The sequence below is a fragment of the Silene latifolia genome, chromosome 10 (assembly GCF_048544455.1).
Source record: "Silene latifolia isolate original U9 population chromosome 10, ASM4854445v1, whole genome shotgun sequence".
Classification (NCBI taxonomy): domain Eukaryota; kingdom Viridiplantae; phylum Streptophyta; class Magnoliopsida; order Caryophyllales; family Caryophyllaceae; genus Silene; species Silene latifolia.
Window position 1 is genome coordinate 132,793,551 of NC_133535.1, and position 22,737 is coordinate 132,816,287.

General features: G+C 33.7%; 2 protein-coding genes and 1 non-coding gene across 3 annotated transcripts in view; 2 read left to right on the plus strand and 1 right to left on the minus strand.

Moving 5' to 3' along the window:
• The window catches only part of LOC141605971 (uncharacterized), a 168,395-nt gene that overhangs the window by 36,458 nt on the left and 109,200 nt on the right, over positions 1-22,737 (plus strand). The window lies entirely within an intron of this gene.
• On the plus strand, positions 6,727-6,834 carry LOC141609695 (small nucleolar RNA R71). The gene has a single exon (XR_012527614.1). It is a non-coding gene; the product is annotated as a small nucleolar RNA R71 (small nucleolar RNA).
• Positions 16,069-22,737, minus strand: part of LOC141609196 (GDSL esterase/lipase At5g45910-like) — a 36,581-nt gene continuing 29,912 nt past the window's right edge. The window contains exons 5-7 of the mRNA XM_074428354.1: positions 19,580-19,728; positions 16,569-16,842; positions 16,069-16,487 (exon numbers count right to left, since the gene is read on the minus strand). Coding sequence (XP_074284455.1) covers positions 16,249-16,487; positions 16,569-16,842; positions 19,580-19,728 — 662 coding nt within the window. The 3' untranslated portion in view covers positions 16,069-16,248. The remainder of the gene's footprint in view (positions 16,488-16,568; positions 16,843-19,579; positions 19,729-22,737) is intronic.

Below are 22,737 nucleotides of genomic sequence, written 5' to 3' on the forward strand. Positions count from 1 at the left end.
TTTTTAAATAAGTGCTAGTAAGAGCGATATTGGTAATTAGACGTTTTAAACAATAAGTTCTGGCTTCAACCAACAGCAAAATCCGAAAGATGTGAATTTTTTTTTGAACCCTTAGGACAAATCAAATTTGCAAAAACGACATAACGTTTGAAAGTTTTTCGAGCCATTATATAACTTTATTTGAAACAATTCCGGAATATTTTCAAACGAGTTTTAAGACATTTCGAACCAAATTCAAGTACTAACCAAAAGTAAATCAAAAGTACAGTTTAAAGTTTTGAAATCATAACTACAAAATGTTAACAATTTCCAAGATAATCAAAAATTTTCAAAAGTCAAACCTTTTGTATAAAACAGAAATGATCGAGCAAAAGGGTTAAGGCAAAAGTTAGGAGAGTAACAACTAGAACGGATGTCCAAGAAACAAATATGGAAGTAGATTTAAGAATTATACAAAACTCTCTCAAGGGATATAGAAGAGGTTTATCATCTCGAGATTCTTAGGTCTCGTTTGGTTGCCCTCATAAAAATGGGTGAATTGGAAAATCCCATGATTTGGATAAATGAGGGATGTTTGGTTATCCCAAATCATGGGATTTTCTTTTTCCCATGAATTCACAACTCCTCCATAATGGAGGAGTTTAATTACCTAGCCTCCCCTAGGTAATTGGAAACTCCTGTGTCAATTTAATTTCAGGATGTCAACCAAACAAGTTTTGGGCAATTCACATGAATTGGCCAATTCACGTGTTTTGTAAAATCATGGGATATTAATTCCCGTATGACAACCAAACGAGACCTTAGTACGACTGCTGTATGGAAATTAACATTCCTAATAATTCCATTGAAACCAATATTAAGCTTAAAATCACCAAGCAACTAAGTGGTCGAGCTCGAAGTTGCTAGACTACCCAGACTTTATCCTCCAAGATTACAAGCTAGTACAACTTCCATCCAAAGCATTATACAGTTGATCCACCTCTCAAAACATCATGGTAAAAATCCATCAAGTAAATCACCATCCAATCTACTAAACAACATTCCTCGGGATACCAAAACACGACTAGTCCAATCAACTGATAAGGCTCATAAAACTGTTCAAAACTCATCAAGCTTGCACTCGAGAAATATTCTAAGATGGTGATAGGTTTATCGCGTACCTATGCAAAGATAAATTCCCTAAACACAAATAAATATAGTAATAGGGATCGAACCACAAGGAAACGAGAATTACGTCGTGAATTGCTATGGGTAGATTCTTATCAAGGTCGATTTCGTTTTTAGTTTGGTTTGGTTGTTTAATGATTAACAAAGGTTTTAATGTAAACTACATAATAAAAGGGAGTCTAAGGGGTTCGGGTCACACATGCAAGGGTAAACATATGATTATAATAAATTTGGTACTAATAACATTGTCAATTGCTTAGGCTTAGAGACATCCACCTTACGATATTAGTGTCAACCATAGACCAGGTCCTAGAGAAACTCTCGTCCATGACTAGGTTGTCCTACTATACATGCTTAGTCTAATTCAATTCCGTGCCTCTCGACTTATAGAACGAATGAACAAACTTAATCAATTGAATAAAGCCTTAAACAAAGATTAAACATTATGGCACAAGCATGTGATAGAAGCAATATGAACAATATTATTATCGACCTATTTTATCATGTTATATATTTGATTTATGCATGGCTCCCCTAGCTCTTAGACTAGGAAATTTAGCTAAGATGTAAATTGTGAATTTATATTATAAGAAATGCTAAACATGATTGTATGAATTGTATAAACAAGGCGATATAACATGTATAAGAAATAATGCTAATGTAATCTAAATTAAGTACTTTAATTATAAACTATGTGTAAACTAAATAGAAATGTAAAATTGCAAACTAGAAATAAGAATACCTTAATAGGGAATACTTGTAAAGGAGAAGACAAATAAAACCAAATGCTTGAATTGTATTAAGAACAAAATGTTTAAGGATCAAATGCTTAACAATATTGAAAACTAATGAGGAAACTAATGAGAGAAATTATAATGCTTGAGGCTATTGTAAGTAAACTTGAGACGTAAAAATTGGGTCCCTAAAGCCTTGGAATACCTCTCCTATTTATAGGAGAGGAAGAGAAAACGTAAACAATCAATGAGCATGCGGCCCCGATCGGGGTTGTGTGTTTCCGGGTATTTTCCACTTAATTGTTGAGGAATCCAAAGAACGTGATTAATGACCCTTAATTCACCCGGGTAAACGCTTCATCTATCATCTTTAGATCTCCCAAAAAGTATCCTAAGCATGTTGGAATCTTATGCTTTCCACCTTGACTTGGACTTGGACATTGGGCTTTGACTTTGATTGTTGGCAACATTTACATTACACATAGTGATCCATCAATTTCTCCATGCAAAACCCATTCCAATGCTCCATGCTTAGTCCAACACTTGGTCTTGTTTAGTTTAGTGAACTTGGTGTATAAAATGATAGGAAAAAGCCTCTAAATGCTTAGATTCCTATAAAAATGTAACAAACACAACAATACACCTAGAACACAAGATTAGCTCAAATATATACTAATTAAAGTATGATGAACAATAGAAACCGAGCTAAAATGAGGGGTAAAAGTATGTAAATTATACACTTATCAAACTCCCCCAAGCTAAACCCTTGCTTGTCCTCAAGCAAGAAACCAAATGCCATCAATTGCAATATTCAAACAAGCTATGCAAAATGATTTAAAAACCCGAATCAACATGGGCCAAGGACAAAGCAAAACATGGATGAGATTTACATGACGACGTAGCATGGAAAACTTGAAATGAAACTTTAAGCTCTTGCGTGATCTTTTGACTTATGGACTCTCACGGGGCACTCAAACTCTTTTTATGTAAAAGGACAATTTTGTGAATAAACACTCAACTATCCTCGACTTATAATAATGTGCCCGCAATCTAATATGGTAAACATGTCAAATCTAGTATGCCAAAACAAGCAAATGTGAGCATGATAAAGAAGCCAAATGAGTAGGAAGAAGGCAAATAAACATGGGTAAGAAGGGGGAACAAATGAATTATGGTAATGTGGAGCTAAGTCAAGCTAGCAACTACCAAATTCTAAAGGTGCTCAATCCCAATTCTAACCCAATTTTGCAATTCAAACCATAAGAAAATTCCCTAAAATAAAATGAATAATGCTTGAGAATTTCTCACGTCTTTTCTTCTTCTCTTTCTTTTCTTTTTCAATGCATACTTCTTTTTTTCATGCTTTTTTTTTTCATTCATTCATTTTTTTCTTTCTTCATTTTTTTCATTTTTTTCATTCTCATCTTTTCAATTTTTTTCCATTTCTTTTTTTTTTTAAGCATTAAGACCAAGCTCACATGACTTCAAACAATAAAACATATCCCAATGAGCACCCAAACACTATCCAACTAAGCTACTAGCTCAACAAGGGTAGGCAATTTCAATGATGTAGCTAGGGATAAATTTTGTGAAGGGGTCAAAAAGGCTAAAATATCATGTGAATGGCTCCAAAATGCTACAACAAATGAATGCATGCTTACCAAGAAATGACATGAGAACCATACTTGTGCGTTTTGATGAAACACACATTATAAGGAGACACCTATACTCACCTAAGAGAGACCGGATATGGATGAATCGGTCAAAAAGAGGCTCTACCTTACCATTTTGTAGCTTGCCACAAATCAAGATCTAGCTTATTCGGTTCATTCTTCATCTCCCACCTACTATGTCAAGACATCCCCATGTAGCTAATATCCCATTATGAAAGAATAAATCATTAGCAACAAGCCAATATTAGGATAAGCAAAGAGGAAAGAAGGCTACAAGCAAGCAAAAAGCAAAAATTTCTCTCAAAAATTTTCAAATTTCTACACTACATACAAACTACACTAGATGAAAATGCAATATCTCCCCCTAAGCTAAACATCACATTGTCCTCAATGTGCCAACAATTCAAATTACCCAATCAAACCATAAAAATGGCTTAAGGCACAAAACAAGAAGGACTAGAGGTTATGTTTAATGGGTTGCAAGATCTAAACTAAAATGCAAAGCAATGAAAAACTTACTCGACTTGCTAGCCTCCCCCAAGCTAGCATGAATTCGGGGGATGGAGATGTTTCCTTGTGATCTTTAGTGAAGAAATGCGAAGAAACGAGAGAGAAAGGAGGAAATGAGTACCGTCGGGTATGCTTGAATGATAGAAAGAAATCTATCTTTTTTTTTACCCGTATAAAGCATAGGCCAGGAAGTCACAGAACCACGACCCCGATCGGGGCTGGCAACCCCGATCGGGGTTGACTACCCCTTCGCCTTTTGACTCTTTTCCGCATTTGTTTTCATTCCTTCTCGTTTTCCAAAAACCACGACCCCGAACGGGGTCCTTGCATGGGGCTGCGTGCCAGATTATCTTTTAATTATTTTTCTTTTATTTTCACCTAAAAATCACAAAAAGAAACATCGTCAAGTCGAGTATTTTATTTCTAAACTACGAAAAACAATAAATTGCAGAAAATTAAAAACAAAAACAAATAAAAGCAATAAAAAGCTTGGGTTGCCTCCCAAGAAGCGCTGATTTAACGCCCCGCACGACATAAGAAGCTATTTGATTCAAGTTTTGTTCTTGAGCTTGCCACCAACCAAGCTCCATGTCATAGCTCCTTTTGCATTCCGCAACCATTTGAAATTTTTCAAATAAAATTTCCCTTTCTTCTTTTTGGCACTCTTAGTAATAGTGCCCTTAGCATCGTCACGTACAAAGCAAACAACACCCATATCGTCCTCCAATGGATCCGTTAGTAAATATTCAAGCGTAGTAGAGGCATAAGAAGAGTCCACAGTGCTAAATAAATAACAAGACTCTTGTAACATTGGGCTTCTAATGGTGTTATTTTTAATAAAGGAGACCCGGTCATCACCCACTTCCAATGTCAACTTCCCGTTTTTCACATCAATTAGCGCACCCGCGGTGCGTAAAAATGGCCTACCCAATATAATTGGGGTTTGTGAGTCCTCGGCCATATCAAGTATGAGGAAGTCAACGGGTATGAAAAACTTGCCAACTTGGACGGGAACATCTTCTAAGACACCTAAAGGTTGCTTTAAAGAACGGTCCGCCATTTGCAATGTGATACTTGTGCATTTTAAAGCACCCATGTTAAGTTTTTCACAAAGGGAATATGGTATGACGCTTACACTAGCACCTAGATCGCAAAGGGCCTTATCAATGGTATATGTGCCTATAGTGCAAGGAATAGAATAGCTACCGGGGTCCTTAAGTTTCGGGGGAGACTTGTTTTGTAAGAGTGCACTACACTCTTCGGTGAAAGCAATGGTCTCAACCTCATTGAAGGATCGCTTCTTTGAAAGGATTTCCTTCATAAACTTTTCATAATAAGGGACTTGGGTAAGCAATTCCATAAATGGGATGGTGACTTGCAAATTCTTACAAACTTCCAAAAATTTAGCAAACTTACCTTCCTCCTTGTGCTTTGCTAGAAGATGGGGAAATGGTACTTGAACAACTTCTTTTGGAGGAGCATCCTCCACATCTTTCACTATCTCTTTCTCTTTGGGAGCATCCACCTTCTTTGAAACAACATCACCCTCCTTAGCATTGGGAGGTACTTCTTCATAAATTACCTCATCACTTTCCTTGGGCATAGGGTTCTCAACAACTTTGTTATCAAGCTTGCTCTTCCTTTTTAGCATCAACAACCGATGGGGAAATGGTACACTGTCCCTAACAAGAGGCTCGTCACTAGCCTTCTTTTTGTCATCTCCCCCAAGCTTGGCCTTTTTAAGAACCACTTCTTCATCCAAAGTCATGGATGGCCCATCATAGTTTGTACCACTTCTCAAGGAGATAGAATTGACGGTCTCGTGTGGTGGGTTACCTTGGGGAGGTAGTTGACCCGACTTCCTTGAAGAGCTAGATGAGGCTAATTGAGCCACTTGTTGTTCCAACATCTTGACCGCGGCACTATGAGCTTGATCATTCTTTTGAATTTGAGCCAATAATTCCCTTTGGATTTGGACTATCATGCCCTCTAGCTTACCACCCCCTTGATTGTTTTGTTGGCCATTTTGTGGTGGATTTTGTTGGTAATTGTTTTGTGGGGGCCTTTGTTGATTTTGATAACCCGGTGGAGGGATATACTTTTATTGTTGAGGGACATAGGCATTTTGTTGTGGTGGGGGTTGAGGGTTAAGCACATTGTTGCTAGTGTAAGACAAGTTTGGATAAAATTTTGTATTCGGATTATAAGTGTTGGAAAATGTACCCGGTGGATATGAACTTTGTCTAAAAGCTTGAAAAGCATTTACCTCTTCAATAGGAGCTAGGTAGTGAGCGGCATAATGACCCGCACCTCCACAACCATCACAAACAACGATTTGGCTTGTTGAAGACACGACATTGAGTTATTGAATGGAATCTTTAGCATCTCTATCCACCAATTGTTGTTGGAGCAAGGCAATTTGAGCTATCAAAATGGAGTTGTCGGAGGATTCTTCTTTACCTTTGAGTGTCACACTTCGGGAATTGACATATTGGGCATCATGGACCGCCATAGATTCGATCGTGGCATGAGCAATATCGGTGTCAATTTGATCAAACCGCCCATTGTTGGCGGAATCAAGAATCCTTCGGGACTCGGCACAACATCCATTGTAGAATGTTATTGCTAGAAACCAATCATCTAGCCCATGATGTGGGCATTGTCTTTGATGCTCCTTGTACCTCTCCCAAGCCTCATATAAGCTCTCAAGAGCTTGTTGACTGAATCCGGTAATTTGGCTCCTCAAGGTTTGAGTTTTCTCCGGTGGAAAAAACTTTTGATAGAAGGCAAGAGCCAATGTCTCCCAATTGGTGATTCCCAAGGTGGTGCGGTCAAGGCTATTGATCCATAGTTTGGCCTTGTCTTTCAACGAGAAAGGGAAAAGTATCTCCCTTATTTGGGCTTGAGTAACGCCCGTTTTTCGGATCATGGAGGAATAGTCACAAAAGTTTTGCACATGCAAATTGAGATCCTCCAAAGGACTTCCTCCAAATTGCTTCCTCTCCACAAGGCTAATGAAAGCCGGCTTGATCTCGAATTCCGGCTCGGTAATTTGAGTAGTGGTGATACCGGCCGGAAGCATGGCCGCGGTTGGCTTTGAATGATCGGAAAGTTTCACCATCTTTTCGGTAGTAGATGGTGATGGTGGTGGAGATGATGAACAAGAAACCTCCTCCTCTTCAAGGGCTTCTAGATCAAATAAGACTTTCTAGCACTTTCGGCTTGTACGGGAGAAGAGGCCTCTTTCACTTCTTTCCAAAAACGTCGTCTTCTCCTAAAGGTTCTCTCGGGATCGGAATCCGGTGAAAGCAATTCTCCCTTGCGTGAGGACCTGGGCATAAGACAACAATCTCTAGAGAAATGATAAGTAACAGTCTCAAGGAACAAGTATTCCCCAAGACAAAGGAAAACAAGATAAAAATCGACAATTCAAAATGCAATAAAACCGTTACCCTGGCAACGGCGCCAAAATTTGATAGATTTATCGCGTATCTATGCAAAGATAAATTCCCTAAACACAAATAAATGTAGTAATAGGGGTTGAACCACAAGGAAACGGGAATTACGTCGTGAATTGCTATGGGTAGATTCTTATCAAGGTCGATTTCGTTTTTAGTTTGGTTTGGTTGTTAATGATTAACAAAGGTTGTAATGTAAACTATATAATAAAAGGGAGTCTAAGGGGTTTGGGTCACACATGCAAGGGTAAACATATGATTATGATAAATTCGGTACTAATAACATTGTCAATTGTTTAGGCTTAGAGACACCCACCTTACGATATTAGTGTCAACCATAGACCGGGTCCTAGAGAAACTCTCGTCCATGACTAGGTCGTCCTACTATACATGCTTAGTCTAATTCAATTCCGTGCCTCTCGACTTATAGAACGAATGAACAAACTTAATCAATTGAATAAGGCCTTAAACAAAGATTAAACATTATGGCACAAGCATGTGATAGAAGCAATATGAACAATATTATTATCGACCTATTTTATCATGTTATATATTTGATTTATGCATGGCTCCCCTAGCCCTTAGACTAGGAAATTTAGCTACTCATATTAAGATGTAAATTGTGAATTATATTATAAGAAATGCTAAACATGATTGTATGAATTGTATAAACTAGGTGATATAACATGTATAAGAAATAATGCTAATGTAATCTAAATTAAGTACTTTAATTATAAACTATGTGTAAACTAAATAGAAATGTAAAATTGCAAACTAGAAATAAGAATACCTTAATAGGGAATACTTGTAAAGGAGAAGACAAATAAAACCAAATGCTTGAATTGTATTAAGAACAAAATGTTTAAGGACCAAATGCTTAACAATATTGAAAACTAATGAGGAAACTAATGAGAGAAATTATAATGCTTGAGGCTATTGTAAGTAAACTTGAGACATAAAAATTGGGTCCCTAAAGCCTTGGAATACCTCTCCTATGTATAGGAGAGGAAGAGAAAACGTAAACAATCAATGAGCATGCGGCCCCGATCGGGGTCGTGTGTTTCCTGGTATTTTCCACTTAATTTCTCACTTAATTGTTGAGGAATCCAAAGAACGTGATTAATGACCCTTAATGCACCCGGGTAAATGCTTCATCTATCATCTTTAGAGCTCCCAAAAAGTATCCTAAGCATGTTGGAATCTTATGCTTTCCTCCTTGACTTGGACTTGGATATTGGGCTTTGACTTTGATTGTTGGCAACATTTACATTACACATAGTGATCCATCAATTTCTCCATGCAAAACCCATTCCAATGCTCCATGCTTAGTCCAACACTTGGTCTTGTTTAGCTTAGTGAACTTGGTGTATAAAATGATAGGAAAAAGCCTCTAAATGCTTAGATTCCTATAAAAATGTAACAAACACAACAATACACCTAGAACACAAGATTAGCTCAAATATATACTAATTAAAGTATGATGAACAATAGAAACAGAGCTAAAATGAGGGGTAAAAGTATGTAAATTATGCACTTATCAGCTGGAAACAACATTTGTCTCTAATATCCACAAGTACCATCTAACGAAGATAAGACTCTCTTAACCGTCCATGAAATTTCTAATCAAAAAACTGCAACAAACTAGGGGTACTAGCTCAACAAGTTCACAATCTTATTAATAATCTAAATGTCTTCAACTGAAAATTCTTCAAGGTAAATCGAACCAAAGTATTCCATAAAGCGCTTAGATTCCTTTATTAAGCTTAAGACATTAAGATACGATAGGTATACACAATCCTAAACTCCAAGTTCATACATTCCTTAGGTTAACACAATCAATCCAAACTGCAATTGTGCAAAGACATAGTTTATTCTCAAGGTTAACACTAACCAACCCAAAAAAAACTAAAAAATATAATATGGATAACCAAAAGTTCATAGGTTACAACCTTACATCCAGAACTCATCTATCTAAATCCATAAGAATCGGAACTAAAGTTAAATCTAAGTTCATCGATACTCTAACATCATTAAAGAGAACTTGCAAGAGTGTTACAACACACGGGATAATACTCCAAACAATGTCCTACGATGTCCCAAGTTCAAAATATAGTCATTAAGAAATATACTTATATTTTAAGGCTGAAATCTAAGATAAGATCCTTACTCCATTAATCACTAGCCACCATTCAAGACCGATCTCAAGGAACAAATGCTTCTACAGGACTAGGCATCAAAGGTAGAACTTACCATCCTCAACCATATGTAACAAGGCTCCATTAGACCTCAAACACACATAACTTCCATCACAGTTCACCAAGAAAGGGTCAGTCTAACCAATCAATCTTAAGAAGATAAATAGCAAAAGAGGAAGAATCACAAACAAGGATTCATTCACAAGAATAGGAGATGATCAAATATTTGTAAGAGTAAAAGAAGAGGAACCTTGATCACAGACTAACAAGATCTAAGATCAAAGAAGAAATCTAAAAACTTTCAGAGTTGCAAAGGGGTTCACTGGATCACCCCATCTTCGTGCAGAGAAACAAACACACCAGTCTTGGGTCGTTCCAACTGGCGGTTCCACATTGTAATCATCTCTTTGTCTACTGCATCATCATAGAACGTTAGTCTACTCTTGTTCATCTTGTCTGCAGCTTGAGCAAAACTAAATCTGGACTAAAAACCACCATTACATCTTCCTTGCAGCACCAAGTCCTCGTCCCTTCATCTTCTTCGTCGTGGAAGCAAAACATAAATTCAATGATAGTCATTGAGTTACACAAATACGTAGTCTAGCAAACAAGTCCTTATTTGTTTTTACTCAACTCTCACTAATTCATTTTCATTTTAATCAACCAAAAGATCAAAGTGTGAGCGTCGGGAGCAGTGATGCTCTGATAACAACTGTAATCCCCTATAAACTCTAGTGCAAAACAGTGGCGAAAACACTATCGAATGGGATTAAATACACAATGATAAAACTAAATAATCAAACTCGGATTAAAATAAAATAATCCACGGGGAAACATTTCCGAAAATGTGAGTCATACAACTGCCACTTTTGATAAAAAAAGCGCGAAAATTTATAACTTCAAAATATGTTCAACAAAAACCAAAGTAAAACGAAAGCATAAGAGTAGGATCTACTACTCGCTAGCTCACACCAGATCCCCATCAAAACCATCACCTGTCATATTATACACATAACAGCCACAATCAGTGGGGAGTAACTCAAGCGTTCTCCCAGCCACATTTCATCAAGTTAAAACAAGTAAATGCTAAAATAATCAAATACTTAAAAACTGAAAGCTTTAACAAATCATAATATGTTTAAAAACATAATTAAGTATTGAAGGTTAAAACCCAAATCAAAGTTCAAAAACAACAAACTGTAAGATACCAATATCAATATACTTCTTATAAAAAACCAGTTTAGTGTCTTAGTATAGATTTTCACTCAGACTATGCTATAGTAGCGCAGTACCAAACTAGCTTCGGAACTCAGTGCTACGCTGTTGGTGACTAACTCCAAGTTTTCGAGGTTCAGTGTCACGCTGTCGCTAATCAACTCCAAGTCCTAGCTAGGCTACTCAGCCAATAATAGAGTGACGTCTTATTCGACAGTGCGACATCCTAGTCTAAAGTATGTACATATCTCCCGAGGTCTCATTTTACACTCAGTTCGACCAATGATAATCCAAATCGTGCTATTTAGCTGATGGCAAAATCTAAGCATAGCTAAGCTATTATTCTAAACTTACACCTAACTGTTTCATAAGTTATTTAAATTTTACTGCATAAATAATCATTATTCAAATCTTCTTTAAAACGAAACCTTCCACATTTAGTAAATTCCAAAAATAGAAACTTTCCAAACTTAGAAACTTCTTGAAATAGGAACTTCTTAAAATTAGTAACATCTTAATAAAGGAACATTAAAACAAAGCAATTATATATTTAAATAAAATAAAATACTTTAGTCCTTTATTAATTTCTAAAATGCCCTTTTCCAAAATTTAGTCTCAAATCCATTATTTACCCGATTTAACTAAAATAGTGTTTTATTTATGTAAAATCGACTTTAACTCCTATACTCATGTAATTTTAGGTGAGTACTTTTTATAACAACTCTGACTAGAATGTAAAATTACGTAAACATATCTTCTCATTTGGTATTTAACCGAATTATAAACCAGATTATCGTAAAAACCGCAAAACACCATTTTAATAACTAAAAAATAGTTTATGCCCAAATTAATTACCAATAAAATTTGTATTATTCTAAAATGTTATATAAAGTCAAAAATATATTTTTCATAAAACATAAACCATAGAAAACGTTTATTATAATTGTATCATTAAAATAGTCAAAACAATGTTTAAGCAACTAAAAATAGATTTCAAATAAAACAATTTACAACAAAATGTATACCATTCTAAAATGAATTATTAGAGACATTAGCATAATTTTTGTAGATTGAAAATATCAAAAATAATTTAATACCATTTAAAACCCAATTCGGTTATAACAATGTTTTATCATTAGAAATTTCCTTTCAGATACTTAGGGATTCCTATCAACACTGCTAGGCTAACTGTTGACATGTATAATGGCCTGCTGCTTAAAATTCAGAATATTAGTAATAATTGTTCTAGCAAGCACCTCTCTTATGCTGGCAGAATCCTTATTCTTAATTCTATGATTTTTGGTCTTAACAACTTTTGGTGCACTGGTTTGCTGCTGCCAAGAAACATTTGTGATGCCATTGGGAAAATAAGCAGGGATATCTTTTGGGGGAGACATGGAAATACCAGGAAGCATGTTTTCAAAGCTTGGCATAGTATCTGTGCCCCTTGGGAAGAAGGTGGGTTCCAGATTAGAGAAGTTGATACCTGGAACAAAGCAGCTCTACTTAAATGGATTTGGAACCTGGACAATCAGCAAGGTGCCATTTGGAGGTCTTGGATTCAAAGCTACTTCCTTACTCACTGTACTATTTGGGAACTCACGCCTCAGAACAGGTTTCCTGAGAGTCTAAGAGGGCTTCTCAAAGTCAGGGACGCTTGTATAGAGCAGCTTGGTAGCATTTCTGCAGTTAAAGATCTCCTAGCTAGATGCTCTATCAAAGGGAAATTCTCAGTTCAGGCTGCCTATGAGGAGCTCAGGTACAAATACCCTACTAGTCCAGTGTTCAAAGCTATTCATAAAAGTACTGTGCTATCCAGACATAGAATCACTTTGATGTTAGCCGTGCAACAAAAGCTTGCAACCGTGGACCAACTGAATGGAAGAGGTCTTCACCTGGTAAACAGATGCTACCTTTGTAAATCTGCTGCAGAAAGTGCAGATCATTTGTTCTTCAACTGTCATTATACTCAAGAGTTACTGGGCCATATCATGAAGTGGTTGAACATATCAACTTCTTTCACTGATTTGTCCTCTCTCCTTGTGTATCTTGCTGATATGAATCAGAGGAAGGCTTGGAGATGTAGCATGCACAGCTGTAGTATTGGTGCACTGGTTTACTCTATCTGGCAGGAACGAAATGCTAGAGCTTTTGAAGGAAAAGAGCTGCCAATAACTACCCTGATCCGCAGGATCCAGTTCACTGTTAGTGCAGTCCTTCTCAATTCTGCTCCTGAAGCCATATATGAAGAAGTCTTGGCTGCTCTAAACTCCGCTCAATGATAATACACAATGTATAGAATACAGTTGTATAGGGGAGCTAACTGTCAAATTGTATAGAGGATATAGCTTTGTAAGAAATCCCATGTAATCCTTCTTTTTGGAATATATGAGACATACCATTCTTGCAAAAAAAAAAATTTTTATAATATTAAGTCTTAAAATATACCATAGAACCAGAATAAAAATATCAAAATTAAATTTAACCATGTTTAGTATTTTAGAACCCTAAAAATCGATATATTGCGATTATAACAATAAAACATCAAATCTAATAAGAGGAGTAGTTAAAAAAAATAAGTAGCAAATAGATCTCTTTAATCACTCCTAACAACCAGTCAATCTAGAGTAGAAGACCAAGATTTATAATGAATTTGTGATCACAAAATGGGGCATTTGATAAATAGTCGGTCCAAGAAGAAATCGAGCTAAAAATCGACTAAAAAAATCAAAGGTGTAAACAAAAACCGATAAATTTAATAATTTAAATCTCACAAATAAAAATAAAATAAATGAGATTATAAAAGTACGGGTGTTACAATGGGTCTAGTCGGTGGAACCGGTGAACCACAAACCCCTCCTTATTTATGAATATTTTAAAATTAGGCGCACATTGCAATAATTTTGGTTTCCCAACTAATATAAGTGCTAAGAACTACAATATATATTTAATAAATTGGACTATAAAGTGATTTTATGATTACACTTTTGGTGGTACTTGGAACTTTTCTCTTCAGTATTTGATGCTGGCTCTTTGAATGAATGTAGTAAAAAGTTAAAAGCTTTCACCGCCACTGTAAAACTTTTTTATTTCTATTTTTGCGATTGTAAAATTATTTTTTCTATAACTGACATTGTAAAAGTAGATTAATATGTTTATTGCCCTTTTGTAACTTGTTTTACTTGTTATAATAGGTTGCTATTAGCAACATTTTTTCCCCAATAGTCTTTTTTTCCGAGCTTAAGAACTCGTTTATAGTCAATCGAATATTAACTAAAATGTTTGATTTTTTTCTTTCTCAAATGTTCTAGGTGTTATCATTTAACTACTCAAACTTCAAAAATTTAAAGATTTTGAATTTTTTTTTTAACAAAATCTTCATAACATAAAGTTTTAGCAAACAATCTGTGCGTAACATAAATATTTTCTTACGAAAATCTTCAACTTCACTTGACTGACACATAAATTGAAACACCACGTGAATTTAAAACTTTACGGAAATTCTATCTTTTCACTTTAAACCAGACAATCCCTTTTTTACTACTAGTAAGAAAGAAATATTTTATATAAAAGTTTAGTCTACAAATTATTTAATTATGTTATTATAAACATTTGAGAAAGAACAAAAGTTGTAAATGAGAAAACGCAAAATTTTGACGATTAAATTTTTTTGAGAAAAATGCAAGCGGTTCGGTTTTAGTTAATTATGCAGAGAAAAAAATAACTTTAAGGTAAACCTTTATATTATGGAGATTTTGGTAAAAAATTTGAAACCTTTCCTTTTAATAACGTCTTAGAAATTGAAGGACATGACACAAAAGATTTAAGGAAATAAAAAATCAAAAAGTATGATTTGATTTTGGTTTATTAAACGAATTCTTAATTATCTAATAAAAATTTCATTAAAAATATAATTGAATTTGTTGAGGAAAAATTGAACTAATAGTAACCTGCTATAGCAGGTATAACAAGTCACAAATTGGCAATAAACATATTATTTCACTGTTACAATGCCAGTAAGAGAAAAAATAATTTTACAATGGCGAAAATAGAAACAAACAACTTTGACAATGGCAGTGAAAGCATTTAACTCATGTAGTATACTTATAAGTTTCTAGAAGCTTAGGCTCCGTTTGGCACGACACTTCAGGTAGCTTATTTGACCAAAGTAGCTTATTTGACCAAAATTTCAGCTACGTGATTTTTTTGCAAGTGTTTGGCAAGTAGCTTATTTGGTCAAATAAGGTACCTGAAATGAAAAGCTACCTCAGGTAGCATTTAAGAAAATAGGTACCTGAAACGACTTATTTTCCATTTTGTACCCCTTTATTCTATAATATTAAATAATTTTCATATCCTTTTACGTCATTTTACCAAAATCAGCTACCTTTTCAGCTAGTTTGTCAAACACATTTTTATATAATCAGTTACCTTATCAGTTCCTAATTTTCAGCTACTTTATCAGTTACCTTTTCAGGTTGCAGTTAGCTTTTCAGGTTTTAACTACCTTTTTAGATTTTAGCTACCTTTTCAGGTAGTTTTGCCAAACAAAGCTTTAGCCTGATAAAGTACCGTGTTATGATCTTATTCTTTATATTTGTACCTTTATAATGTGGTAAGGTTTGATGTCATTGACTTCCTATTGAAAGTTTGTTTATTATTGAGCTTTCTCTTAGTTATCTTATGTTGGGTTTGATTCTTATAAATGAAACATATGATCTAGTTTTGCAATTAAACAAAATTAAAGGATTTAATTATGAATTTTATGGGATGGTCATAGTAAACCCTTTTTAAGTTTATTTTTTCAAAATTACTAATATGCAAGCATCTTAAACAAAATTTACTAACCAAACACATCCTCGATAAAAAAAAATGTTAGTTTTTCTTTATATCTTACTACCTATACGTTTATTCTTGACGAGTATTTGTGTGATAAATTAGCCAAAAATTCAACTTTATTTTCAACGAAATATTATATATTAGGCAAGTAACTTTTGATCAAAATGTCTTAAAAAGTACACCGTAGTACTTTTGAAAACTAATTTAAAAACCTAGTACAAGTCCCTTTCAAAAAGGTCTATAAGAAAGATAGTAAAATTTTATTTACCCTTTTTCCTACATATTGTTATGCATCTCACAAGAATATTGTGGAAAGCTCAGACAGTTATGAGCTTAAAAAAGTTCAAATGAAACAACATTTTATTATAATATGAAAAATACACCAATAACATAAGAGGGTAATATGTTTCCATTAAAAACAGATTTACCCTATAACATTAAACCATCATGGTGGTTCTCAATTTTTGTGAAAGACACTTGAAAAATCACCAAACGTTTCACCATTATAGCCAAAATGTTGTTTGACAATAACTTCATAAACATGACTTGTCAAATGCCAACCATCCCAATTTACGCGCTTTTCAGGATGTTCACAAACTGGTACTCCCTTCATTCCACATATACTGTTGTAGTTGAAGTTATAGCCGTCATTGCCGATTCCACAACATGTCTTGTAAACAACATCCTTATCAAATCCTGTAATCAAATATTTAATTAAATTTTTATTTAAGATTACTAAGTTCAAAATAAAAGGTAAGAATTGTCACACCAACTAACCATATGCAATTGGCTTTTGAAGAATTTTCCTCATGCTTCCCTCAAGATCCATGTACAAAATTATAACCAGTGGGTGCTTTAATTGAAGTATTGTTATAGCTAGACGTAATTGGTCATTATGAAATTTGGAGAGATCATTTAAGGATTTAATACATTTTAGTTCGTCATAAATATTCGGATCATTTGAATTGGATCCGGCAAGATAGACGGTCATGCATCCCGGTAAAATATTTCCTGGAATAATAATTAAACGAGCACCTAGATGTATCAATTCCTGCATTACATAATCATAGGAGTATTGAGTAGCAAGAAGCATAACATTTATATGACAACCTTTAAAAATGAATAGGAAATTAAGTTGCCTTTAAAATGTACCTTAATTATAACTAATTTAAGATCGTAACAAACTTTAACTTCTCATTTGCAAGCAAAACTATGCTAACCTTGCCACATGTCAACTAACAATGGTATATGTAATCTATTTTTTTTCCAGGGAAGGACCGTGGTACCCCGTTTATAAACCCGATCCACCACCATCTTAACACACCCACCTAAAGATGATATGGTCACCTTTGAGCTCGTTTTTGTCTTCACTTAAGTTCAAAAGTATAAGGCCTTGTTACGAAGTGGTGAGTAAAATCCTTTATAAACATATCACAAGCTTGTTATTTTCCCGATGTGGGACAACTTGATCTCATAACTTCATGGGGTCTTACAACCTCCCCCACGACCACCTAAAGATGAGATGTTCATCTTTCAGTCCATTTTTGTCCCCACTTAAGCCCAAAAGCACAAGGCTTTGTAACGAAGTGGTGGGTGAAATCCTTTATAAACACATCACATACAAGCCTGTTATTTTCCCAATGTGGGACAACTTAATCTCATAACTTCATGGAGTGTTACACCATTATTACTCTAGACTATCTCACATTTCTGACATTTGGTCTCTTTTTGAGATGACCATATATGTTTTAAATGTAAAACGTTCAAATACTCTTCTACATAGATTGATGAGATAAGAGTTTGTTATTGCATTCAATTTTTTTGTATCATCCAAATATTTCACTTGTTTCATATTTAAGACGGATACGTCCATATTAAACAAGAATTTGTGATGCTAATATGCCACTGGAAAATTATTTGACATAATTAGTCAACTTTGTCCATTTTATTATATAACCTTCATCGTTTTGAAGACTAATGAGTAGTTTTGATAATATTTAAGAGGAATTAATGTTCCAAGGTTTTACATTTCACAAGAAATTGGAAGTTGTTTGTTGGAATATTATGAGTGAATTTCACATGAACTCTCACTTATTTAGGTGAACTAAGTAATCAAACTTCTTAGTTATGGATGAATTAGAGTTCCTATCGAATTTCAATTCTTGTGATTTGCGACAGATAAACATGGAGTAATTTAACTAATCCCGTGAATAGTAATTTATGTGATTTAGCGCAAAACCATAATGTTTATATAATATTTTTTCATAATGGTATCTATTAATTTATTTTTACCTTCTGTTTTAGTTAATTTCAAGTTATCAATTGTTATATTTGTATCTTGTTTAGCGTGAGATGATCTCTCGTACCAGATATTTTTTATTGAATTAATCTCATAACCCCACTTTTCTCCACCTATAAACTGTCAAAGTAGACTAGTTCAATTAATTGGATTAAAGTAACGGTGTATCATAAATTTATAATTGTCCTAAGCCTATGTTCATTACCTTACTATTCAACCCTTTAACTTTTGCATATACCTAAGGTCTAACATTTAATGAGACCTTCTTAATTAGTGGTCAGCCCACTAATTAGCAATTAGGCACCCAAAAAAGATAAGGGGCTAAATCACGACATTGCAGATTTACGGAACGAGGGAAAGGATGAGCTCTCTCTTCTCGAAAGAAGGCAGTGGGCTGAAGTGATTAAAAAAGGTCGGCAGCTTTGGCCAAAAGGCTTTTCAGTTTGATTCCGAAAGAAAGACAGACTAAGCAAGTACGAGAAATTGGCTAAGGTCTAAACTAGCATTTGGTCTTGAGATTTTTTTATTCCCAACACTTTCATGACACTTTTTGAAAAATTCTCCTCTACATCTTCAGATGACCATTTATTTTAATTTATCACTATTGAGATACTAATTTCATTTATGTAGTATTGGATTTTACCTCTCTAAAATCAATTATTGATTAATTTAGACTTGTACTCTTTATCTGTTTTAAATTTTTATTTTCTTTCATTACTACGACCATTAACCAGACTTATCAATAAAGGGATATTCGCGAAAGTGGCAATCTACCCCCTTAATTTTGTTCAATAGTAAAATCAAGCCTCTTTAGTTTTATTTGTAGCAATCAAGCTTCTTAACTTTAACAAAAAGTGAAATTTAATCCCGATTTTCATTTTTCACTTAAATCTCACCAAAAAAAATCTATTCATATTCATATTATACATCTAATAATACATAAAAAAAAAGTTAATCGACTTTACTAATTTATATGAACTTAATTTATACATATAAAGAACAATTTTACATTCATCTATAATACACAAAATAAAAATATGATAAAATTTCATGAACCGATCTTACATCTATAATAAATGTATGAATAGTTGCAAAATTTTTAGAAATACTCGTTATTACAATTTTATGTTGTATTTAAGTTATTAGGTTAAAAAAATTGATTTTATATTTAATTAATTATATTATAAAATGCTATTTAGTGAAATATTCATGAAAAATTAAGCAGTGAGGTTTAATTTCACTTTTGACTAAAATTATGGGTTTAATTGCTATAATTAAACCTATGGTGCTTGATTTCATTATTGAATAAACATAAGGGGATAATCCCCACTTTCGCGTATATACATTTCCATTAAAGTTGTAACTAATTTAACATGATATAAATATAGCTACATAACCTACCTATGACGTGCTTTTATTTATTATTTATTTTTTAGGTTCATATGGTTTTGCTAAAAGTACGTACAAATATATAAAGTGAAAAAGATACCTCCACAGCATTTGATATGCCTTGAACCACTTCAGGGACCATTTGATACATTATTTCAGGTGCTTTACCTAAAGAAGTTGCGAAATTGTAGTCATTGCCTCCAATTTCACCAACTATAAAAGCTGCCCTCCACAACTTTCTTCTGCATTCTGGAAAATTATAAATGTTTAACAGAATGTTAGAACCAAAAATCACAAATGAGGCTGTTGTATATACACACTAATATTTTGACTCAAGTTATGTTATATTTTTACTTTATACATGAATAAATGTATGCGTACAACAGTCTTACACAAAATTTAAATTTAGAGATTGAGGTTTATGGTGATTCTCAAATTCTCATGAATTCACGTTATCAATATAGCAATTACGTTTTGGTATTTATTTTACTCGGCGTACATAAGACGGTTTACACAAATCAATATGTGTGTGTGTGCGCATAGTAGGGTTCCGGTGAGAACCACCAACTCAATGAGAACCGTGAAAACCATCGCCAAATCTCCACCAAATTTTATTTCGATTATTTAAGTGAATCATTTACCGTTATTGTATTTTGTTCAAGCATATTATTAGATAAAACAAAATATTAAAAAGGTTATTTAACAAGAATACTCTAAACTATATGTGGTATTCTTATATTACTCTCAACTTCAATTAATTTCACAATATAACGATCTATTAACCTTCTCTTCTCATAATACAACCCGATAACCCACTACCTGCTAGTCAGGTCATCTCTTAAAAAAGAATATCTAAAACGAGTATGAACATAATCTACATAGTATAAAAGTTGGGTTTTTCTTTGGATTCTGATTGGCTAATGGATTTGAGAAAATTGGGTGTATTTGGGACCCCCTGATTTATACAACATTTAATTACTCTTTCTCATCTCCTCTCATCAACTCAATTTCTATTCAGATTAATCTTAATTATATATTCATATTCATATGTTAAAAAGTTTATGATAAAAAAAATTAAATACATTCAATGTTACACTAAAGATAAAATAAATGGAAATTTTGTACAGAAAATTAATACAAACTGGATAGTTCCTTTTCTTCAGAAGCTTTTACTTTCATTTTTTCTAAAACAAATCTTCATTGAACATTATACGTAGTAGAAAATAATCAAGTTATTTCAAAAAAAAAAAATAACAATCAAGTTAATTTGTCTTTGATATTTATGATTGATAAGATTTTTGTCATTAATTAAATTATTAAAAAAATAATTAAAATAATTTTTTTTCTAAATGATAAAATATTTAATAACCAAGGAAAAAAATAAAGTTGCGTATATAAGCCATTCTTTATTTAAAATAAAAAATATCAGAAACATTTTAAAGGAAAAAAAATAAAAAGAATGAATTTTTTGTTGAAATCGAAATAATTTAACTATGGTTCATGACACAAGCACAATAATCATCTGAAAATAATTATGGAAAATAATTTAAATAGTAGTCCAAAAAGAAAGTATATTTAAATTGAAAAAAGAAATTAAAATACTAAATTACCTCATTAATATAGAAAATACTAAATATAAAAATGCTAAAAAGGAAAAAGTCTTAAAAACAGGTTTAAATTTAAAAAAAGAAAGAATATTTGCTTGGAACACAAATACAGGGATGATTTAATACTAAGAAAAGCATCAGATCTACAATAAAGAATATAACAAAAGTGGTGAAAATATACTAAAATAAGTAAAAAGATATATATTATAATGATTAAAGTGTGAAAATATAGTTAGAAATGAAAACTTTAATATAAAATAATACACCGCCTCTTTTGAAATTAGCTTTTCAAAAATTATGAAGACCCAGATACAATGAGCAATAAATCTACAAATTTCGAGGCACAACAACGCAAATATATGATTATTCGCATTGATCACGCTAGAATCATGTTCTAATAGAGTGAAATGGGAAATACATGTGATAGATTTGAAATGTTGGATGAGTAGTAACCGTCATATGCTAATGTGGAGGCGGAGTGATTGGGGAGGGAGAAGGGATGTGGAATGTTGTGAAGTAGTGGACAAATGTTTACAATTAGGCTAATTAAAGAATAAAGGCCGATTAACATTATAGGTAATAAGGGGATAACATTAGGATGGATAATTTTTGAGATGGAGATAGTCAAAGAAAGGACACAAGATGAAAAGTCGGTTAGTAATTGTCAGAGAAATAAGGCGTCTACGGGGTATAGGTAATATGAAATAGGGTAAAATTCTTAGAAAGAGTTGATTTATGTATTTATATATCATAAATTATAGTGTAAGACGGTCTCATACGATGAGACAATCCACTTTTGTAAAAAAGTTGTTCATTTATTGTTAAAATCGTCCTTTTTTCCTAAATTATATGTACATTAATGATGAAAACCATATTATGTCATCAGAATGAAAAGGGTTAATTAAATTATATGTATGTCGAGTTTTCAATTATAGACTTACTTATATTATCACGACATTCACATTTAGTAACGCTCATTTATATGCTCTTGAGCCCGGCCTGTATCCAATAATAACGCATGGTATTATGACCAGTGCATTTTTTTTGCACGGGTTTAAAACTAGTAACTATTAACAATCTCATCCCATTACTTACTTTTCTTCATCAAAATCACTTACCCAGAATCAGTGAACCACTCAACCACCACCACCACCACCTACCTTTCACTCACCACCACCACCACCACCACCATCGTTGTCACTTACCAAAATCAAACATCACCCCCCCCCCCCTCCCCCTCCTATGACCCCCAATATACCATCAAAATCTTTGGATCAAAACACCATTCCGGTTCATCCTCTTTCTTCTCTATTACCGAGTTCACCAATGTATACGACGACGCGCGCAATCCTACCACATGTTGTGGCGGCTCTACTGCTTCCTTCTCCATCGAATTAGACGACGTCGTAGTTGAAGGTGTTGGAGGTCTTGTTGAAGGTTCTTGATCGTTGTCCATCGATGAATATGGAGAAAATGGAGAAAATGAAGAATCCAATGCAAATATGATAAGAATATCTTATCTTCACAAAATCCCCAGAAATAATAACCCGGAATTCACGAGCGCGAAATCCTAGGAGAAATCAATAATTATCGTCGGAGATCGATTCGATGATCAATTATTTCTAGTCGGCATTGTTTGATTGATTCAAGA